A 22688-nucleotide genomic window follows, 5' to 3' on the forward strand; every position below is an offset into this window, starting at 1 on the left:
TATATAAAAAATAATACACTCGAATAATATACTTATAATAAAATATAAAAATTATACACTCAAACCACCAAAATCCGAACCGACCGTTACCGTCGTATGTGGAAAGCGAAGCAAAACTTCAGGAGATTCCAGCATTTTCTAGAATTGAAGCCATTGGAGGCTTATTGAGGGCATATATACTAAAGATACAATATTGATTAAATATATGAAGTAAGTTTTATATTTTCAATTCGTTGTCAATACTACTGGGTTTTAAAAAAGATATTGATTAAAAAAAAAGTATACACCTTTGGACGCTATTTTTTTTTTAATCTCATTGTTTGTAACTTCATCAACTCCTTTCCTCCCCCTACCCTCGCCCTCTCCTATTTCCTTTTTAGTAACAGTTTTCTGACAATTTTGCACTTGACAAAAACTTCAAAGTAAAATATAATTTTACTTATTGCTACATATTTTTCGTATTCCAGATCCCACGGTTTATACAGCAGACATTCCAATCCATTCTAGAATTACTTTCACTAAATACGTGTGTTATGGATCAGATTCATTAAAAAGTAGTGATGAAACTAGAAGAATAAAATAAATCCCAACAAACCACCCTTCCTCATTTATCAATACCTCTATCAACATTCAACTTTATGGAGCTCTTATAATATTTGACAAACAGATCAATCACCGATTGAAAATTGATCTTGAAAAGGATATCACCTGTGACCTAATCTAAGATCATAGAAGATACAAGCCATAAATTTTAAATAATTTAAAAATTTATCCAACAAACATCTTAAACTTAAAATATATAACATGCGAATTGTTCTCATCAGGCATATTTGAACATAAAAAGTTCTTAGAGAACTTTAAAAGATTGAGATACACTTACAAATCTCAGGATCGGATGATCACGGGAAATGATCGTTTTATATTTATAGATTACTAACCATGCCTCTTTATTTTCAAACCATTATTAAAACCTCAAGATTCTCCTTTTTTCATTCATTCAATAAAAAAAATGTTTATGGAGTTTATATCAGGGCAGTGGATCTTTAACCTTTTTTTTTTTTAATTTTAGGCACACTGAAATTAATAAACGATATTATTATTGATGATAACCCATGTTATCATTATTATTATTATTTTAAAATGGAATAACAAATTATATTTAAAAAAAAAATTAAATCTGTACCAAGACAACCCAGGGGTCAGGGTTGGAGTATTTTGTAATGAAGTACTGCTAGTTGACCAACGGTTGTGCAAGGAGGTGATTTGGTCAGAAATACCCTTGATCGTCAAATTTTTACTCAATTAAGGTATCCACTATATGAGATTAGGTGGACCTCGGAGGGCATACCGCGAACCCACATGGCTAGCTCACGGCTGCAGTGAAACAGAGAATAATTATCTGCCATAGCAGGATTTGAACCTAGGTTCTTGGAGCTAGTAGCTCAGTCCCTAATCCCGCTTCCACAATAAATTTTATAAGTAAAATACAATAAAAATCGACAAATGTGATAAAATATAAAAAATAAAAAATAAAAATTATTTTTATTTAAGATTATTTTTCGTATCAGTCTAAAGGCGCCGTTACAATACTCACTTGCGAAACTCCAAAATTACTGTATCTAACACCAATTACTGAATTGAGGTCACAAATATACAATATTTTGGTTTCCAAATGTTATATGCCCAACACGAAGATTAATGACGACAAGCCTTCCCCTTTTATACTAATATTATCTCGAACGATATTTCTAGTTGTGCTCCCAAAGCCTCGAAAAAAAAATCATTTCAGCGAGTTCGACTATTTGAATGGGATCCAAGAAAAATATTCCTGGCCAACTTGACCCCCTCTTATGACAAGTAGATCTTTTTGATGAGGCTAATGTTTTTTTTTTTTAATGTAACTAATGCGCCCAAAAATATTTTCCCTAGGTCAACAGAGGTCACTCAGCCATGTTTGAGAAGCAAAGTCCTATGCCTCAGTTAGGATCACCCTTGACCCCATATCAGCACCTCTTGGACAAGTAATATAAAAGGCCCGCGGGCGAACGCAAAGCCTTATTGGGACTCGGAGTATGATTCAAGTGGAGAGGTTGGCCTCTCCGGATTTGGCCTATGGCGGGTGTCGCGACCTCACTCGGGCTCTTGTGCTTACGAGGTGAGGAGGAAATAAGGTGATGGTGAGGGAGGACAAAGTAAGTTCACCTTGCTCCGAGGATTATGAGGCAGGAATGTAAATGTTAAGGTCCAAAAGAATAGGGCAGTATGTTTCAATTATGCTTATGAGCTATTAAAAGGAGAAAATAACATAACAGCGTTATAACGGCCAATGCAGAGTAATTTACTTAATTGCTGTTTTGAAACGAGCAAGGATTAATTTTAATCCAAATTAGGCTAGAAAGTGGAAGTTTGATGCCTGAACTGTAGCAATTTTTTTACAAAGTCCTTTTATAATAAATAATTTTTTTTCGTTTTTTTCGATTGCATAGTAACCCTATTGAATATAGCTATATTATTTGTATAATAATGATTTTGTGAATTTTAATTTGAGCATTCATTTTGAAGTATAAATAAACAGTATCCATTAAAATACAAAGAAAAATATAAAAACAAACGAAAAAAAAAAAAGACGTATATTAAAAAACATAAAATAAGTAACGAAAACAAGTGGTCAATTAATAAACAATTAAAATTAAAATAGAAGAAACATTTGAGCTAAAATAATACAAACTAAAGATTGGATTAAAAGATCCAGTGCTTTCTTATATGTTCTCCTACGTTCTGTTGATGTGGTTATGTTCTTGCATTCTTAATACCTAAATAAATAAACTATTTATATAATTTATATTATCTATTTTTATTTTTTATTTTTATACTAATATTATCTATATATTTTAATAATTGCTAATTTCCTTTAATACAGGGATAATGAAAAACAAATGAATAGTAATTGAATAATTTATTGCATTAAAAGAATGAATCAAAAAAAGTATCTGAGTATTCTTTACATGACATTAACATAGTGAGCAGCATTTCCAAGACCTTCTAAAACCTTGATATTGAATTGTTTTAGGCTCTCATTTTAAAGGTGCCTCTACACGTTTGCCAAACTTGTATTCGCGCATGCGCAAGCGTTTGGATGAATTATTTAGATTGGCTGGTATAAGTTGGCCAACCCGTTGAGTGTCGGTTTTTGAAAACAAATCAAAGGGCATTTGTGCTTCATTCACACGTTTGTGTTGAGTTAGCATTGTTTTAGAACGGCCAACAGACAAATGTTTGTGCTATTTGTATTTTAAATAATTAAACAATTTCCCCAACCTTCGGATACAATAATTAATTTTATTTTGAGATTGTATATTTTATAATTATATCGATTTTGAATGAATACATTGTTTCAATCTTGTTAATTAACTTTAGCGATTTATTCTTTAATTAACATGGCGCAAATATATATTTCTAAAGATATTAAAGCTCTAGGTAATTGAATTGACAAGTTTCTGAAACAAATTCTAGAACGAAGGTTAAATTTATAAGTTAGGGAGTACTTTTTTAATATTCTATTTTCTGCTATTTTTGTGTCAACAAAATATGAATGTATAAGGTGTCCATCCAAATTTATTTGAAGCATTGGAACTTAATCATAGATAGCTTTACTGTTATCAGTATAAATCTTTATAACAAGGTTAAACATTTCTGAGTCTGGTCCAAGTATTGAAAATCTACTTACTTAAAATATTTTTTTTTTTAAATTTATTTATTGACATTTACAACAGTATATAAAATACAACAAGCAAATTTTAAGTAAGATCTTAATGATAAGATACAGCATATAGAAAAACTACCCAGTAGTAGAACTCTAAAAACATTTTACAATATAAGGTCACGAGGCCATCTTCTTTTCAGGCGCCTCGGAGGATTGCCAGGAATGGAAGAGGAAGCCAGGTTAGAAACTAGTGGGTTTGGGTGGTTAGGGAGTTTATAATGGAAGGATTGATATCAGGTTCGGGCTAAATCGGTTACATAAGGGACATTAAGATCTTTATGTATGGTTTTATTAGAATCAAAATAAGGAGCATTGAGGATTTTACGAAGGGTTTTGGATTGTAAGGATTGGATACGAGAGGAATTCGAAGGTTTTGTGGAGCCCCAAAGCTCAACTCCGTATGTCCGGATAGGCCTTATTATTGTCATGTAGATCAGTCTTTTGTAATGATGAAGCGGACGGACATATTATTAAAGTATACTGTAGTAGACATATTATTAAAGTATACTGTAGGGCAGTCGGAAGGTTTACGACGAAGAGTAAAGGTAATTTGATGGGATTTATTTTTATCCTCCAATTTCGACGCCATTCTTCGAGGATTGTGATATGGGACTGGAGAGTTTGGGATGCATCAAAGGGTTATTACTAACTGTGAGGAGACATGTGTCATTAGCATACGTGGTAAGGATAGTGTTAGGAGTTGATGGGATGTCAGCTGTATAGACGGTATAGAGGACGGGACCGAGGATACTACAACTTAAAATATTAAATTGGTCAACATCGTTATTAAAAAAAAAAAAAAATAGGTGTCCTTTTTTCCCCCCCTGTAAATAAGAATACACTTTATAGTACAAGAGCCGGGAACAAAAAAAGGCAGTTATCTCACCCCAATTTTTATTACTTTAATGAAAACTATGTATAATTACTAGTCAAAACTGAAGTATAACAATCTGCCCAATATACGTAGGGGGAATAAAAAATAGCGGCTGTTTCAAAACCTTAAAAAATCATTAATTTTTCATTCGGAGCTCTATATCTTAAAACCACCAACAGCACTAGAAAATCTAAAAGAACATAATTTAAAGAAGAGTAAATTTCCTGAAACATTAGCCCTAATAGAGCTATTTACGTCCAATAGTTTTCGAGATATAGCCTTTTAAAAAGCAACATTTCATAAAAATGTACTGAAATATCAGTAGTTAGTTAATTTATTTTGAGAAATCTATATTTTAGGAACTATGTGCCGTACAGATGTCTATTAGCAATCAAATCAAAGCTAGTTTAATGTACTATAAAGTAGTTTATGACCTTTCCCTTCTTAGGAATAGTAGTTTTCATGATATTCGCTAAAATAAATTGATTTATAGTTGTTTGGACAATACCTTTGATTTATGAAAAACTTTATTTGAGAAACCATTGCACGTCCTGATGTCTGTCTGGACTCAAATTAAAGCTATTTAAATTTACTATAAAATAGTTAATACTGTTTATCTTTTTAGGAGTAGTAGTTTTTTATGATATTTGACAAAATAAACTCATGAAATGTTAATATCTAGTTGTTCGTATAAAATGTTGGATTTTTGAAAAAATATATCTCTAGACCAATAAGACGCACATATGTCTGCCAACACTCAAAATAAAGTAAATTTAACATAAATTCACTAACTACTGATCTTTCAGTACGACCCATTCAACATTTTTATGAAATGTTGCTTTTTAAAAAGCTATATCTCGAGATCTATTGAACGTTAATAGCCCTATTAGGGCTAATATTTTAGCAAATTTACTCTTCTTTAAATAATGTTCTTTTAGATTTTCTAGTGTTGTTGGAAGTTGTAAAGATACAGAGCTCCGAATGAAAAATTATTTATTTTTAACGTTTTGAAACAGCCGCCATTTTTATTCCCCCTACCTGTACTTGGTAGACCCATCAATTTTGACCAGTAATTATGCATAGTTTTGCAAAAATTTGGGTGAAATAACTACCTTTTTTTCCCTCTTGGGCTCTTGTACTTACTATGAATCATAATTGTATTATATGAATTAGTAATATTAATATTTATTAAGTTATGAATTTTTATTTTCTTCATCCTTAAACATTTCATGGTGAAATGTTAGGATGAAATTTGAGAGATTTCATGATAGTAGTAACTCATTGAAATTCTTGAAAATAAAGTTTGTTTCGATATAAAGGGTAATTGACATGAAAAATAATAAATTTACCCAACCAGGAATCCTTTAATACATATACTGAAATTCCTCCAACTGACGCTTCAAATGTTTGATAATCTTACAAGAATAGATTATTATAATGGCAATATTTATATTTATTCAATTTGACTACATTTTATAAAAACGTAAACATTTACGAACCAAAGCATGTTGATAATATTATTTACAGTTTGAGAATAACCGAGATCTTTGTAAAATATTTAACTTATTTTTAAATTGTTTTGAATCCGATCTGGAAAACTTCAAACATGGCACGCAAAGAACACATTGTGCAAACAAACAAGAGACTGGAAATTCCTAAGCCAAATCTATCGGTGTGAGAACGATTCATCCTCTCTTGCTCATGAATTTTACTCCAAAATAAACCTTACAAACAACTATTGGTATTGGGCATATTTGTTTTATAAAATGTATTTAAATTTAATGTAATTCTTCATTACAGGAATATAATTGTTTTCAATGAATAATCTTTGATGGTATAATCTTAGATTAAACTTAAAAATTTTAAACTCCTCTTTAAAAAAAAAAGTCACATATTTTTCTTATTGTCAACAATAAATTAAAAATTTACATTCAATTTTTTAGGAATGAATTTTTTACAAAGTGTCCTTTTCATTCATCCTGCTGAAATTTACCAGATAACTGTTTTTTCTGATATAATAATGTACTCAATGTAGGTTTAAAAAGAACATTGATAACTAATGAACGATCATTAGAGTTATTTAGCTGAAGAAGTACGTAGGGATAAAAAAAAAATGTGTGTATTTGAAAAACGTTGGATATCAAAACAATCTCTCCTTTTAATGATTTTTTGCGCTCTTTTATTAAGTGATATGGTTTATATTGAATGCCTGCAATATCGTATCGATAAACATGCGTGAACCTGATTGTTTCAAATTTTATACTTATAAATTAGGCGTGTAATCAACAATTCGGAAAAGTGGAGACTGTTTTGTTTCTGAAACATACTTATACATATAATGTATGCACATGTGTGTATATTAAATAGGTACATATATGGTTTTTATACATATTTTCAACGGTCAATATAGTTTATTTAGCACGAAAACATAAACGGGCGAACGTTTTATTAAGGTTGAGATGAGAAAAATATCATAAATCTGGAATGTTCGTCATTTTTAAAAAATATTTTTTTAAATTAACAGATATTTTAATATCATTTATCTATTTTTTAAAAATTTATTTATTGACTTTCTTTATTAATTCACACCTCTCTTCAGATTGAAGACATGTACAAATGTGATATCTTGCAAAATGATAATAACGGCATGAGTGGGATGATAAGAGACCGGTACCCATTGGTAACTCCTCCTGATTTTAGTCGATTTTATTTAATGAATAAGGAGATCCCCCATCCAGCTTCTTTTTAGTCTTCAGTATGTGTTGTTGTACCAGTCTATTGGTGTGGCGGTAGGGTTTGTAATGAAATGCCTCGTATGATGTTTTAATGAGGTCTTGTATAGTAGCTATAAGTAAGTCTGTGTGCAGTGTGGTGACTGACGTACCATGAAGATCGTGTAATCTGACGTAGTGTGGATTGAAATGTTTGTATATTTAAATGATATTAGATATTTCTATTCCCTAAATACACAGTTGATGTAAAAAGTTACCATTACAATTCTCTAACATTGGCAACTTCTATCTCGTACATACATGACATTAACATTGTTACTTCATTATGATTTTGATTGAGAATTTGTTTACAAAGATATAAGTTTTTAAAAAACCCATATCATTCTATTAGTTTTACAAACAACTTGTCGAATCGTTGAGGCTCAACAAATTATGCAACTGAGACAGGATCTCCTCGCGCCGTGACCATACATGGCGAAGATGTCTTACAGGCTCCCTTCAGGTTAAATATGGTATATGATTAGCTGCTTCCATATATGACAATATTTATTTGTATTTACTTACAAAAAATAATAGTATAGTGTCAGTCTCTAATTGAATAATTAATCATGAACAAACTTTTACATGTTTACTTACTAACGACCTAGATAAGAACAGTAATGTTATGAGTTTAAATTCTCGAAATGCAGTTTTAACGTATATAAGCGTTTTAGAAACCCCTGAGTCCAAAAAACAATATTTTAGGTCGTTGTTCTGTTGGTCTTTGCCTTGATTATCTCTATTGTCTTGAACAGATTGGCAGATTTTGTTCTTTCAAGTGTACCTAAGACAACCTGTGCCCAATATCGGGTGCGCAATAAACGAAAAAGGTATTGTTCCCCAGACAATGGTTCTCAAACTTTTTTTGGCGGAGAAACCCTTTTAGTACGAGAACGAACCCTTTAGGTGGATAGTAGGTAAATAGCGGAACCACTATATTATCATTAGATACAAATAAAGTGTCAAATTCCGTATTTTTAGAAAAATATAAGAAAGGGTAGATACCTATACAAAACCTGGGCAAAATCGAAAAAAAAATTCAAATCAGTAATTTGCTAAGTTGACGTGGAATATACCATTCATAAATTATTTCGCGGATACCAAGAAAATACTTTTAGGCGCCACTGCTCTAGACTACAGCGCCAAGATGTCTCTAGATTTTGATGAAACTCTTTAAAAGTTTTGTGCTTAAAGCCCTTTACTTTTCTGTACATAGACTAAATCTCCGAATAAAAGTTATGAAGACATGTAAATTCACATTCCGGATAACTCAAAAAGATTTAGGGTAAACTATGGACATATTTATTTGATCGGTTATAAAAGTTACAAGATAAAAAACAAATGATAAGCATTTGAAAAGCTATTACTATACCTTGGAAGAAGGAGTATAATGCAGGGGGTAAGCTGGCAGAAAAGGAAAGCCAAAAAGGCGGTCCTTAGGATGGACCAGGGGCGTGACAGAGCAGTAGGAGACAATCATTGTCTTCTGTTTCAGTTTAGATTACAATGGCAGACATCCATATTAACTTAAACGTAAACCAAGCCCCCGTGGGCGTGGCCTTTTTAACTTCATAATTGCTTTGAAGGAGAGAAGTGTTACACCATCTCTTTGTAAACAATTTAAGAGACAAACCACAAAAATAGTTTTAGGAGCACCAGTAATACACGGCTTTGATCTCATCTTTTTACTTTCTATCGTATTGTATTGTAATCGGATCAAATAAAAAAGTTTACTAAATTTTCAATGTTATAAAAAAAATAAAAAAGAATTTATCAGTATTATCTACGATAAGTGGTATTAAAGTTTGTACACATTTTAAAAAAATATTTTGCTTACGTTTCTATGAAAACTCGTTCACTTTCGATTTATTAAAGTTTCAAATAATTAGAGTTCTATACATCTTCCGGAATATTCCAGATGTTCGTTTGCAGAATAATTAAAATAACCAATCAAATAAATTAAATTATTTAGACCAATGTTAGTTAAGATTCAGCAAGCAATTATTTCATTGCTCTTAGCTGCTAAAGCCTTCTAAATGGACGCACAAGATATTTTATTTTATTTAAAAAACTAGAACAGAATCATGTAAATTATCAATTAATTTTTTTCTCGTTTTTGGAATAATGCGTCATGACAACGAGTCGATAGAAAGAGCTAGAACCAAAAGATGTTTCCGGAAAAAGGTCTGTGACAAGGCTTTACCTCTCACTCTATTTTTGGCACTCAGTATTAAGAAATCGGGAATTCGAGTGGGCGAAACTGCTTTCGTCAGATTGTACAAACTAGCCACCTTTTACGGGTTCGGCATTTGTTGAACAATCCTTTTATGACCTTTCCCAAAAAATTATAGAATTAATCAAAACATTAAAGAAACAAGAACTGAAAATAAATGCAGTAATCATCGCCACATTGCCTGGTGATACGATAACCATTGGTCATTAAAAAAATATATAAATAAGAAGTATCCAAATTTATTTACTTGGGCAATTCAACATAACCGATCGATGAAATCAACCTAGTTGCTAGATATAGGAAATTTGTATCTTTTAACTGAACTGATTCATTCCTTCTAGTGAATATATCCTTTTAAATGAATCTTTGTTTGTTTTTTTATATATATATCGAACTTTTTAATTAAAAAAAAACTTAAATGCCCAACTATCAAGGTTTTCTTGGCATTTTTTTACAACAAAAAATAAAATTATATACTAATTAAAAAAAAAATAAAAATAACCACTATAAACATTTTACGATTTTACAATCCTTTCTTAGGTTCCCTATCAATTTTCCAAAAGTAAAAAAAAACAAAAACATGGCTTTAATTGGCCTCTAATCTCAAAACCTCTCTTATCATTCCAATTCTATAAGCATTATTGGATACAAAAAATTAGAAGAACAATGAAGTTTGTTATCGAGTTAATATCTAGTTTGAAATAAGAGAACACCACAAAGGCCCTGTTCAGCTCAATACCGTTTTTTTTTTTTAATTATGATAAATAAAACGAAGTGTAAAGGGGAAAACACATTTATTTTTAATTGAGTTATTTGTATTAATAGATTCAGAATGAAAATATGCATTCTTCCAGGAAATTAAATTGGGGGAAAAGAATGCTATTATTAATTTTATTTCTTTGTGCTAACTTCCTAGAAAAATGCAATTATCTCATTAATTTTTAATCTGCAGGCGCTAATAACTAAAGTTAACCTTCTAATTGATTCTTTGGTTATATAGGTCTGCAGCTGAGGAAGTAGGTTATATACCAGGACAGATGAAATGATAATTAAAATTGTCCATTGCGCATATCAAAAGTTAGCTAGAGAATTCCTACCAGCCTCCAATGCAGGGGTACCAACAAATGATGAAATTAATGCTTTAATAAGAACTGAATAGTTCCTATCCTTTGATTCCAGATTTTTCACATTCCTTTCTGGATTCACCTATATTTTAACAACTGCTTACGCAGGACAATAACAGCAAGGAATCTATACTGATCTATGACTAGGCATACATTTTTATTGTAAACTATTTTAGATGTCTTTTTTCCTATTTTTAAGATAAATAATTTAAATACACTAAAATAAAGAAGTTTAGCAAAATATTTGTTTGCTATTTTTATAAATAATAAATTTGCATGGATCATTATTTTTCTTTACCATTCCTCAATAAAAGAAACCAAATCAACCTGAGAACAACAATAGCACTATGCAATTTAATATACTGAATTGAACAATAAACATGAAAAAACATCTTTTAGGCATGGCGGTCAATTGGACCAGCAGTCCTGTTTGTGGCACCAAATTAAAAAGCTCATTAAAGAATATTAAATGTAGTATTTAAACTAAGAAATATATAAAAAAAAAAAAATGCTAATTTTCATAATATGGAATAAAATTATGCTTGAATTGGAAATAAATGAATTATTATCATACTATTTTTATGGCTACTTTTAATTATAAACACTAAAATGAAAGTAGTGTTAACTGAATACACACACATAAACTTTTGATAATTAAGTCAATAATAGGATTCGACTCGTTCCAAACAAATAAATTTCTGTAATATTGTTAAAATTTTCTTTTTTAAATTCAGAAATAGTTAATATTCTTAATACACAATGTATGCAGACAATAATTTTTAATGAGGCTAGTAATGATAGTGGTACAGTTTATTCTGTATTAGTGAATAATGGCATTAATAAAATAATAGTAATAACTGACATAATTTGAACCCTTTGCACAAAAATTTATGGATATATTTATTACAATATTTTGATTATATAATTTATTACTTATTTTTCGCCTGAATTTTAATGATAATATTAAAAAGTAATTAAAAAAATAATAATAATTGCCATAAGACCAAACAATTTTTAATAAAAATACAATGTTATTAGTAAATGTATTTATTCTCTGCTGGGATGTGCCGGAGAAACTGTGCCCCCCCCCCTCTTCAGCATAATACAATTCAGTGTGTTTTTAAAAATTGTTCATCTAAAATTTTATAAAATGTTCTAGTTTTATTTCTGATTATAAAAAGACAAACAATCAATAAATAAATGAGTATTTTAAAAATGTATTGCACAAACTTAATATGTTCAAATTATCTGTGTCCAAAAAGAGAATAAATATATGTATTAAGGACATTGTATTTGCATTCTATTTTTTTCTTTTACCTTAAGGCAATTATAATTTTTTTTAAATTTATATAAAGATATAATGAATTAAAAAAAATAATTTTATGAATCAACATTAATACAAGTCATGTTGATATATTTGAATATTAATATTAACCAACTTTATAGATATACTTGTCATTAATGTTAAAGTTTTTTAACTGTACTAATGAATTGCTATGAATGATTCTTAAACTAAACTCAGCCAGCTGCTCTGGAATCTATATATAGTTACCCCAAGTAAAGGATTGCCTTCTTTGATTCAGTTCCCCGGAATATTTCTGGATCTGGTTGGCAAAGAGCCTTTAGCTTAGACCTGCTATCTCATCTAACAGTCTTAATAATGGGGAATTTATATATATGTGTCTTTTACAAAGTTTGTTTGCTGGCGTAGTCTAATATTTTTTTTTTATCCACATACATCAATGACAAATTAATCTCAATAAATTTCCAGAAGATTGATAGCCAATAAATCAATATTATCTTTCATTTAAAAATAACAGTCCAAGGCGGGTTTTTGGTAATATTTCATGCAGCGAATGGCAATAATTGTGTGTACATGATGACCATAATTCCAAAACCTCCTTACCACATATGAATATATATAAGGCTAATGAGTTTCCGACACATTATTTAGTTTTCTAAAATACCAAAAAATAAATCAAATTTAAAGTTTTACTTTAGCAAAACTTGTCAAGTTTAGAATAAGTGATAAAGGGTTTGAGATGGAAACAGTATGATAAATAAATATAAAAATATACCATTGAATACTAATGCATATAATGTAAGGACTTAATTGTTAATTTTAATGAATATGATTCTATGTTTCACATTAAATATTTAACAAATTTTAGTAAATATTTTTAAAATAATTTTTATAACATAAAAAGTATAATGATATTATACTATATATATAAGTATATAATATTTTTACTATTGAGTTATAAAATTACACAATTGATAATTATTAAAATTGAGGTTTCCATTAATCAGAAAATGTCTTAACTATTGATAGACTTTTAAAAAAACATAATTATATTATACCTGTTGTAACTAAGTCATGCAATTCTTTAGAAAGAAGAGAATGAAAGAGTAATTTATTTTCAAAATCCATTCAAATACTGTTCAAATTTGATTTGGTTGACTTTTAAATTAACGATTAAAATGCAAGTTATTTTAAAAAATAGTCCCTCTATTTCTTAACAAAAATTTACAAATGAATAGACCAAGTTGTGTATATGTTTAACAAACTCGATTTAGCAGGCATCGGTGGTTCAGTGGTAGAATGCTCGCCTGCCACGCGGGCGGCCCGGGTTCGATTCCCGGCCGATGCAGATTTTTTTTATCTTTTTACCTGTTAATTAAAATGTTTATTTATGTCTTCAAAATTATTTTCAAATGAGAATCAATAAAATAAAGAAAAATAACTTTATAGATGTAAATGCACCTGTAGCTAACATACTTAAGGAAATTTTAAAGTTTAGAAAATAATTATGGTCGATTTTTATTTAGGAAATATTGATTGGGCATTCAATTGTTAAAAAAAAAATAACTGATATTACCTATTTTTGAAAATGGCCACATAAAGAGAAGGTGGACCCGCATAATAAATGTTGACCTTTTCACTCTCGCTAAAATATGTTTGTAATCTACAGGATAGTTTCTTAGGATTTAGGATAACGTCATCCTATTTCCTGCCTTAGTTTAACCTGCATTTTATAGCCTTTCTAACTTCTAACAAAGCTGATTTTTTTTTTTTTTTGTATTATTATAATGGATTTATTAAATTCATTACTGTTTCTGTTCATTGATGCATATATTTTATTTAATCTATAATGTTACAGGTCGCCATGAACCCCAAGAACACCGTGTTCGACGCGAAACGACTCATCGGAAGGAAATATGACGACCCAAAGATTCAAGGTGATATTAAACACTGGCCTTTCACTGTCGTCTCTGATGGCGGAAAACCGAAAATCCAAGTGGAATACAAGGGAGAAATTAAGAAATTCGCTCCAGAAGAAGTATGCCATCAATAAATATTAAATAGTTCATGTTATTGTGCACATTTATATTCAACATCACAATTCCTTAAAGGGGGATAAATAATTATTTTCAGGAGGCAACTTTTTATTAATTTAAAAAATATTATTATGTTTTAGAAGTTACGATTTTTTTTTAGGGCTTTCCAAGAAAACCGTGTTTTTTCTACAGTGATCCAAATTTCTTTCTTATACCTGAAATCTAAGATCATTTTTCGCTAGGAGATCGTAGCACTCAAAGCAAAATAATTCTCATTTTTCGTTCTAGTTTTACTATCTCATAACTTGGTTTTTCTGCAAAACATTGGTTCAAAAATTTTTCACTACTGCAAACAGTGTCATTTTTTTATTGTTTGTCTAGGATGAAAGTGGTTATTGGACAATGCGTGTTATTGGAAAACAAGGCGGTAATTGGAAGTAATATATCTAATAAATATTAATTTTTCCTTTATTCAAAAAATTCAAACTATGAAGAATATAAACTTTCTAGTTTGCCATAAGGGATTATAGCTCATCAATTTTGAATTTTAACCACGTGATAATTGGTTTAGAGATTAAAATATTTTTGGATTAAGACAATGAAAACGAAAAATAATTATTTAATTTATTTAACAATGGTGACCTACAGAAAATAATAAATTTCTTACATTTCTTGACATTTTTTTATTTAATTAAATTTAAAGGTAATGGGTAAAGTTTGATTATTTTTTAATGAAAGTACCTGATGTTAGGTTTTTGTTCATGTATTGAGAAAAAATACAATAATAGGTTTTCGAATTCGTTTTAAAAATAATTTAATAAAACGGCGATTTTACGCTGTTTTGAAAAAAAAATTCCGAAAAAGTGAGATAAATAACTGAAAAAAAAATTGATAAAAATAAAATGGTTGAGGTATGTTAAATAATGAATAAATACCCAAAATAATCAATAATAAATACCCTCATACTCATACAGTGAAGTTTTTGGCTCACTGAATCCTCTTCTATGACTGATTGCATTGATTTTTTTTTTTAAGAAGTATACATTTTTAAAGGTGCATTGTCGGTATTAAATTAAGAGACTACTGGGCCCTGTTTCATAATAAAGTACAAACTAATACTATTAGTCTTGTAGATTTATCTGTACAACAGTAACTTATACTTTAGTATTTTTTAATTCCTGTAATATCACTAATAATCACTCCATCATGAAAAAAATAAGTATTAGTATTATTACCACGCTAGTTTCTACACTTGTACTATGAACTAATACTATTAGCTTTCATTATGAAACAGGGCCCAGGCGTAAGGCAAAACGAACGATCATTTTATCCTTGCGAAAGTTCAAATTTTTTTCAGTTACCATGTTTTATAACCTAGAGCCATGTTTTAAGAAGTAATGAGTTGAAATAATATAGAGTATGGAACTATTCCAGAAAGCTCTTCAAGACATCTGGTGGGCGATATATTTGTTACTTTACTCAGAAATAGAAATAGACCTACTCATATTTTTCACAAGACGTAGGTGTAGCGGTCAAGAGACTCCGGAATTGACCAGAATTATGGTTAATATTAAAAAATAAAACTCAAAATACAGTATATTATTGATATAGGTGAGGTAGAATAGTTGTAGAAAATTTTAATAAAAATAAAAAAAAACAAAATCATAGCAAGACACGTGATCCAATTAGTCACAATGGTTCAACTCCAACAAATAAATTTACACAAACATATTAAATGATTTACATTGCGGTCTAAATATGTCACTGCCCCAGTTCAACAGTGTAACATCTCAAAAAATAGTTATTTTGAGATATGCATGTATTCTTAGCAATGAGGGTAAGATTTGTACAGTTCAAAATTGTAATATATTTTTACGAAATATTTTTATTTACTTAGATTTTATGACATGTTTAATTATGATTCTGCGTTTTGCTGTATAGATCTTACCCTTATTGCTAAAATTATATGCATATTTCAAAATAATCATTTTCTTGATGTTATACTGTTGAACTGGGACAGCGATGTACTGTGTTAAACAATAGATCATTTCTCAAAACTTACACAGCAATTTGGAAAACCCAATTGATGAGAATCTATTCAAGTGATTACTCGGTGTTCCACACGAGGCTGAATACTCCTAAACTTGTAATAGCAATTTCAGATTATGATTTTATTTAATTATTGCTAACATTACAGATTATTTGTCATGAAGTTATCACTGAAGTGTCAACTAAGAATCCGGGTATATTTCAAAATAATAGCACAATTTAAATCTACCTATGTAATAGTAAAGGTCCCATCGCCAAAAAAAAAGTTGCGAACCACTGGCATAGATCAGTACCAAAGTGGTTGCCGCAGCACGCAAAGAGTATGCCACTTTCTCAAAATATAACAAAAAAAAAAATTAAATCTAAAATTGCAGCATTTACTTTGCACTGTTTTTTTTCTCAAAACAATTTGAAATTGTAAAAATACAATGCATTTCAGCATTAACTTGGCATTGTTTTTTCCCTATTTTTCTAAATACTCTACTGCTCTAAGGATGATTGATTTATTTTTTTTAGCGCTACGACAGCGCCGCGATTTTTTTGCTTAGAAAGGATACAATTGTGAAAATATTTGGGAACTGGCATAGACTGTTTAAAAGTTACACTGATCAGACTGTAATTTCTTCTACTAATACTGTAGTTGAAGGGTTATAATACATTATAATATGTTACAGGTAAGTTCGATGGTGCTGACCAAGATGAGGGAGATAGCAGAGACCTACCTTGGCGGCAAGGTGACCGACGCGGTAGTCACAGTGCCAGCCTACTTCAACGACTCCCAAAGGCAGGCTACCAAAGACGCGGGAGCCATCGCTGGCCTCAACATCTTGAGGATCATCAACGAACCCACAGCAGCAGCTCTGGCGTATGGGTTAGACAAGAACCTCAAAGGGGAGAAAAATGTCCTCATCTTCGATCTCGGCGGGGGTACTTTCGATGTATCCATTCTTTCCATCGATGAAGGGTCCCTTTTCCAGGTCGGTATCAACGGGATAAAGAGAGAACGTTTTTTAAATGATGAGATTTAAAACATTTAACTTAGGTATGAGAAGTTATATTATCTCTCCCCATTTTCTCCAATCTACTCTTATATTCACAATCTGTTATTTATTATATTAAAATATCTCCACAAAATTTATCTCCCTTTGCTCTTTGCTTACATCTCCATCCAGTACAACAACCCTGATAAAGACCTTCATTGTGAGTTAAAATAAGCAATAAATAAATAGTTGAAACATCTTAAATTTCGAGGTTCAGATGAAAATATAGGTTTTGAGATTCCTAGAGTCCAAATAGCCAAGTCTCCCAAAATAGTGCTTTTTTTAATTTATTTATTTTTTTAGTGAGTGGAAGTGGAAATCTCCAAAAGACGCAGATAAGTCCTTACCTATCAGTGTGTGGGATTTTCACCCACTGAAACCACCTCAGTACACCCATTTCCCACCCTCCAAGAGACCACTGCTAAATTTCCAATGAAATTTTATCTTAAAATTTTCATAAGCAATTACAACATAGTATAACTATCTTAAATCTATTTAACTTTAAATATCTATTCATTAAATTATATATTAAAAGTGCTAATCCACATTATAAATAATATACCATTGTTTATTATATTAGGTAAAATCGACTGCTGGAGACACCCATTTGGGTGGTGAAGATTTTGACAACAGACTCGTGAATCACTTCTGTGAGGAGTTTCAAAGGAAATTCAAAAAAGACATGAGGGGAAATACCAGGGCTGTCAGGCGACTTCGTACAGCATGTGAAAGAGCAAAGAGGACCCTATCCTCCTCAACCGAAGCAAGCATAGAGATTGATGCCTTGCATGAAGGAGTGGATTTCTATTCCAAGATTACAAGAGCACGGTTTGAAGAGCTCTGTATGGACTTGTTCAGATCGACCCTATCCCCCGTAGAAAGGGCTTTGAATGATGCTAAGATGGACAAGGGTACAATCCATGATGTTGTTTTGGTCGGAGGATCCATTAGAATTCCTAAAATACAGAAAATGTTACAAGTAAGATAGCCTACATGACTTTACCTGTGAAAATTATTTAATAATTTTTAATTAATAATTAATTAATCTAAATATATGTAGTAAATGAAAATATATATAGATATTAAATCTTTATTAAAAAAAAATAAAGATAAGAATTCCATAACTTTTCCAGATCATCGAAATAGTTATAATTGGATATAATGATATGAATAATTTAACTATTCTTCCTACTGCTAAAACATTGTGGAACAGTAAACAACAAAGAAAAATACTTTAAAAGCTACTTCACAATAACAGAACACAAGTTCTATAAACTGTTGTAATAATATTAACTATTATTTATGATTTATAAATAAATAAAAAAAAATATGAACATAATGTTTGAACACAAGTTAAATGAGTCTTATCTATGCTTAGGTATATGTAGCAATTATTTAAACTAATTGTGACAAATAGTTCTCATTCATGACAGAAAATTAGCTTGTAAAATTCTCTGACCTTAACGGGTTCGTTAGACACCCTCCTTGAATTTACTTTAACAAAATTCAAGAGCATACAGTTTAGCATCTTATTATTTAAGAAGTTTTTATAATCTACACAATAAAAACATTTATATTAACACTAAATTTATGATACTATTCTTTGTAATGTATTTCATAATTAAGAAACATTATATCAAAAGTGAAATTTATCTTGTTAAGGAAAATTATTATTATTAAAAGTATTATTTGCGGGTTTCATCTTGATGATTAAAAGTTTTTATGAAAATGTTGATTTCTAACACCTAATCAAAATGAGCAAGTTTATTTTTTGAAATATACTGAATGATATTTAGATTCACAATAGGAAATTTTAAAAAAAAGTTATTTATGAAAAGCAAATAAATTAACTTTTGATAATATACTCCTCAATTCTTGTTTGTTAGGAAAACAAAAATGTATTAGAATATAATATTTAATTTTATTTTGTTTTCAGTATGTATATTCTGATTTATTTTTGATCATTTTAATAAATCAATAAGGAAACAATAAATAAGCAATTTTGTCCAAAATCCATTATTAATGGTACATCATTAAATGTTCTGAGTATTGTGAGTTAACAACAGTAAATTTGATTTTAAAAACTTGGAAGTTTTTCATTTTTAAAATACTAAAATAAAAAAAAAATAATTCGTACAGTATCATCTTTATTTTATTCAATTGATGAATAAGTTTAAAAAAATAGTGATCTATTTGTGGTCTTTAGAAAAAAATACCTAATCCAATTTTTTTTTAAACATTTTAAAAAAGTTTTTATGAAAAAAAATTCATTGAAGTTACTAGAAACTAGGAAATTAGGGTTAAAATATTGCACCTATGAAAAAAATTCTAAAATTTTTTTTAATCTTTTGTGTATTTGTAGGATTTTTTCAATGGTAAAGCTTTGAACCTTTCCATCAACCCTGATGAAGCAGTTGCTTATGGTGCCGCAGTACAAGCAGCAATCCTCAGCGGTGATACCAGCACTGCTATTCAGGATGTGCTGCTGGTTGATGTAGCACCTTTGTCATTGGGTATAGAAACAGCTGGAGGAGTTATGACAAAATTGGTTGAACGTAACTCAAGGATCCCATGCAAGCAGCAACAGACATTTACTACATATGCTGATAACCAGCCTGCAGTATCTATTCAGGTAAAGCTCAGTTGAACCTAGTAAAGTTTAAGACCATTGTTCATATTAGAATTATCATACAAGTTTTCATGCATTTTTTTAATTTGGTTTTATGAAATTCTGAGAATTCAAAAAACAATTAATAGCTTAAAGTAAATTATAAATAATGAAGCGGCAGTTGATAAGTTGATCAATTTCAGGTATTTGAAGGGGAAAGAGCAATGACGAAGGATAACAATTTGCTTGGCACTTTCAACCTTAATGGTATACCACCAGCACCTCGAGGAGTACCAAAAATTGAGGTAATTAAAATGTACTCATAAACTTAATGTAATGGAATATGTATTATTACAAGAATACTTACAAACTAACTTTTCATAAACTGGAGTTATTTATATCCTAGCAAAATGATGTAGTTGAATCTTTGTTTTTTATGGTTCACAACTTCAATGATAACCACAAACCCAGTTATTCTAATAGCCCTTGTTCCTCTTATGACTTCCCTGTCACCAGAAATCTCACAATTTTATAGCCTGAGTTTAAAATCATCATTAACCCTCTCTTCCATCTTAAAAGAAGTGCTTACAGGACATCTATCAAATCCTTACCCAATTTCCCTTGGTTTTGTAAATGGTGTTCAAAAGTGAAATGAACTAGCTGTCTTGTAATTGAACTTTAACTTTCAATTTCTTAATTATAATACAGTAACAATTGTGTTATAATAAACTTAATGGATAATCCCAATGGAAGAGCCATGAGGGTACAGCTATTATCTTAATACCTAATTGTATAAAAGAAATATACTTTTTTCTTGAAAATGTTTTCTTGCATTATCTGATCTTTTTCCAAAATTCTCAGAATTCAGAAGCACCTCGGATACCTATAAGTAAATTACAAATAAACTACTGTAATAATCAAGATGTACTTATACTGTTAACACACTATAAATATTTTTATGAACATTAACTAGTCTATAAATTTTTTTATTTATTTTAGGTGACTTTTGATCTTGATGCTAATGGTATCTTAAATGTGTCAGCTAAAGATATCAGTACTGGAAAGTCAGAAAAGATAACCATTTCAAACGACAAAGGAAGGTTATCTAAATCTGAAATTGATAAAATGCTTGCAGATGCCGAAAAATACAAGGCAGAAGATGAAAAACAGCGTGAGCGTGTCAATGCCAGAAACCAGCTTGAGAGCTACTGTTTTTCGGTTAAGCAAGCTGCTGAAGATGCTGCTAGCAAACTTTCTGATGAAGACAAGAAAACAATAACAGACCAATGTTCTTCAGCACTTTCGTGGCTTGATTCGAACTCTTTGGCAGAAAAAGAGGAATTTGAAGACAAGCTTAAAGAACTGCAGAAGATTTGCTCTCCAATTATGACCAAGCTTCATCAGGGAGGAGCAAAAGGTCCAACTGTAGAAGAAGTTGATTAAAAATTTACTTTTTGAACCTGCATGGAAAACTTTTGAACATGAAAACTAAGCTTTTCTAGAATAAACTGCATGGCAATTTTTTCAAGAAAGGCATGTATCGTTGATTAAAAAACAAAATCAACACTGATGGTTTTCTATTAAGGTATGGTATATAGATAGATGTATCGGCCTTCTATGATGAATTTGCTTACAAGATTAAAACTAAGTTTATACAAGAATGTATTATTTTAACCTATAGATTAACCATTGTAGTTTCGGTCATTATTTATTGCTTAAAAAGTATAATTAATTTATTATCCACTAAGTTATTTTAACTAACAGTCAATATTCTGTAATATTTAATTTGTACCATGAAAATAAACATGAGTTAATTGCAAATGAATGATTTCTTTATATTCCTTAATAAAAACTTTACATAGATCATTTCTAAATTCAATCAAGATGAAAAATATTTATTGGATGTAAAGAGACAAAAACCAGTTTTACTAAAACAATTTATCAGATATTTTGTATTTAATAATTGCATATGTTATTAGTATAATCTTGGAAGATTTAAGATAAGCTTAAATCTCTCAAACAGAAGAAACTAACAAACCCTATTTTAAATCCTTTGTATCTCTATAATTCATTTGAGAATAGGACAAAGAAAAAGAATTCAAGGAGGAATTGAAAATAATAATTTAAAATCAACTAAAAAACAAAATAAAGAAAAAGAAAAAATATTGAAATAAAAGTTAAGATCATTTTTTTTATCAAAGAGCGATAATTCGTGTACAACATAATAGCAATTCAACACAAAATTATAAGTATGAAAAAATTAATGATTAATAAGAGAAGTTTTTTCAAGTAAAACATAAATTGTTATTGGAACATCAATAACGAGTTATTTTTTTGCAAATTATAAATCCTTATATTATTTAATTATAATTCAACTTCAAATTGTAAATGTTATATTTATTGTTGCAAATCACTTCCATTTTCTTCAAGAAAAAACAAAATGAACTTCACTTTAAAAAAAATAAAATAAATATCACTACAATTTTTATAAATCTATCCCTGATAGTGTTAAAAATGATATGTTGATATTTATTTCTGAAAATTAAAATCAAATTAACAAATTAATACTTTTTTGATAGAAAACAAATAAAATCCTACTCTCAAAAATAATAATTTCTAGAAATATTAACAACAAAGTTTCAATATTTGTAACATGAAAATTGAAATTTTTTAGTAGCATTTAAAGGCCTTTGATCTTACACACATTAAAAAAAGTTTTACATAACTTCTTCTTTCCATAATAACAATAAGTCACAACAAAGGCTTTTGATTTCAGCAGCATAGTATTACGAAATAATAAACATAGAGCAGTTTCAGGATTAGTATCAGATTAGGAGCCAAAACCATTCCTAAAGCATGTGGTTGCCAGCAAATTCAGTAGAGATTT

General features: G+C 29.6%; 1 protein-coding gene and 1 non-coding gene across 2 annotated transcripts in view; both read left to right on the forward strand.

Moving 5' to 3' along the window:
- Positions 1 to 21622, forward strand: part of LOC106680076 (heat shock 70 kDa protein cognate 2) — a 28568-nt gene extending 6946 nt beyond the window's left edge. The window contains exons 2-7 of the mRNA XM_014419546.2: positions 13927 to 14106; positions 16828 to 17130; positions 17774 to 18172; positions 19556 to 19825; positions 20005 to 20106; positions 20801 to 21622. Coding sequence (XP_014275032.1) covers positions 13927 to 14106; positions 16828 to 17130; positions 17774 to 18172; positions 19556 to 19825; positions 20005 to 20106; positions 20801 to 21244 — 1698 coding nt within the window. The 3' untranslated portion in view covers positions 21245 to 21622. The remainder of the gene's footprint in view (positions 1 to 13926; positions 14107 to 16827; positions 17131 to 17773; positions 18173 to 19555; positions 19826 to 20004; positions 20107 to 20800) is intronic.
- Positions 13346 to 13416, forward strand: TRNAG-GCC (transfer RNA glycine (anticodon GCC)). The gene has a single exon. It is a non-coding gene; the product is annotated as a tRNA-Gly (tRNA).
- Positions 21623 to 22688: the final 1066 nt, after the last annotated feature.

Source organism: Halyomorpha halys, unplaced genomic scaffold, assembly GCF_000696795.3.
Source record: "Halyomorpha halys isolate HHAL.00 unplaced genomic scaffold, Hhal_1.1 Scaffold15.1, whole genome shotgun sequence".
Classification (NCBI taxonomy): Eukaryota; Metazoa; Arthropoda; class Insecta; order Hemiptera; family Pentatomidae; genus Halyomorpha; species Halyomorpha halys.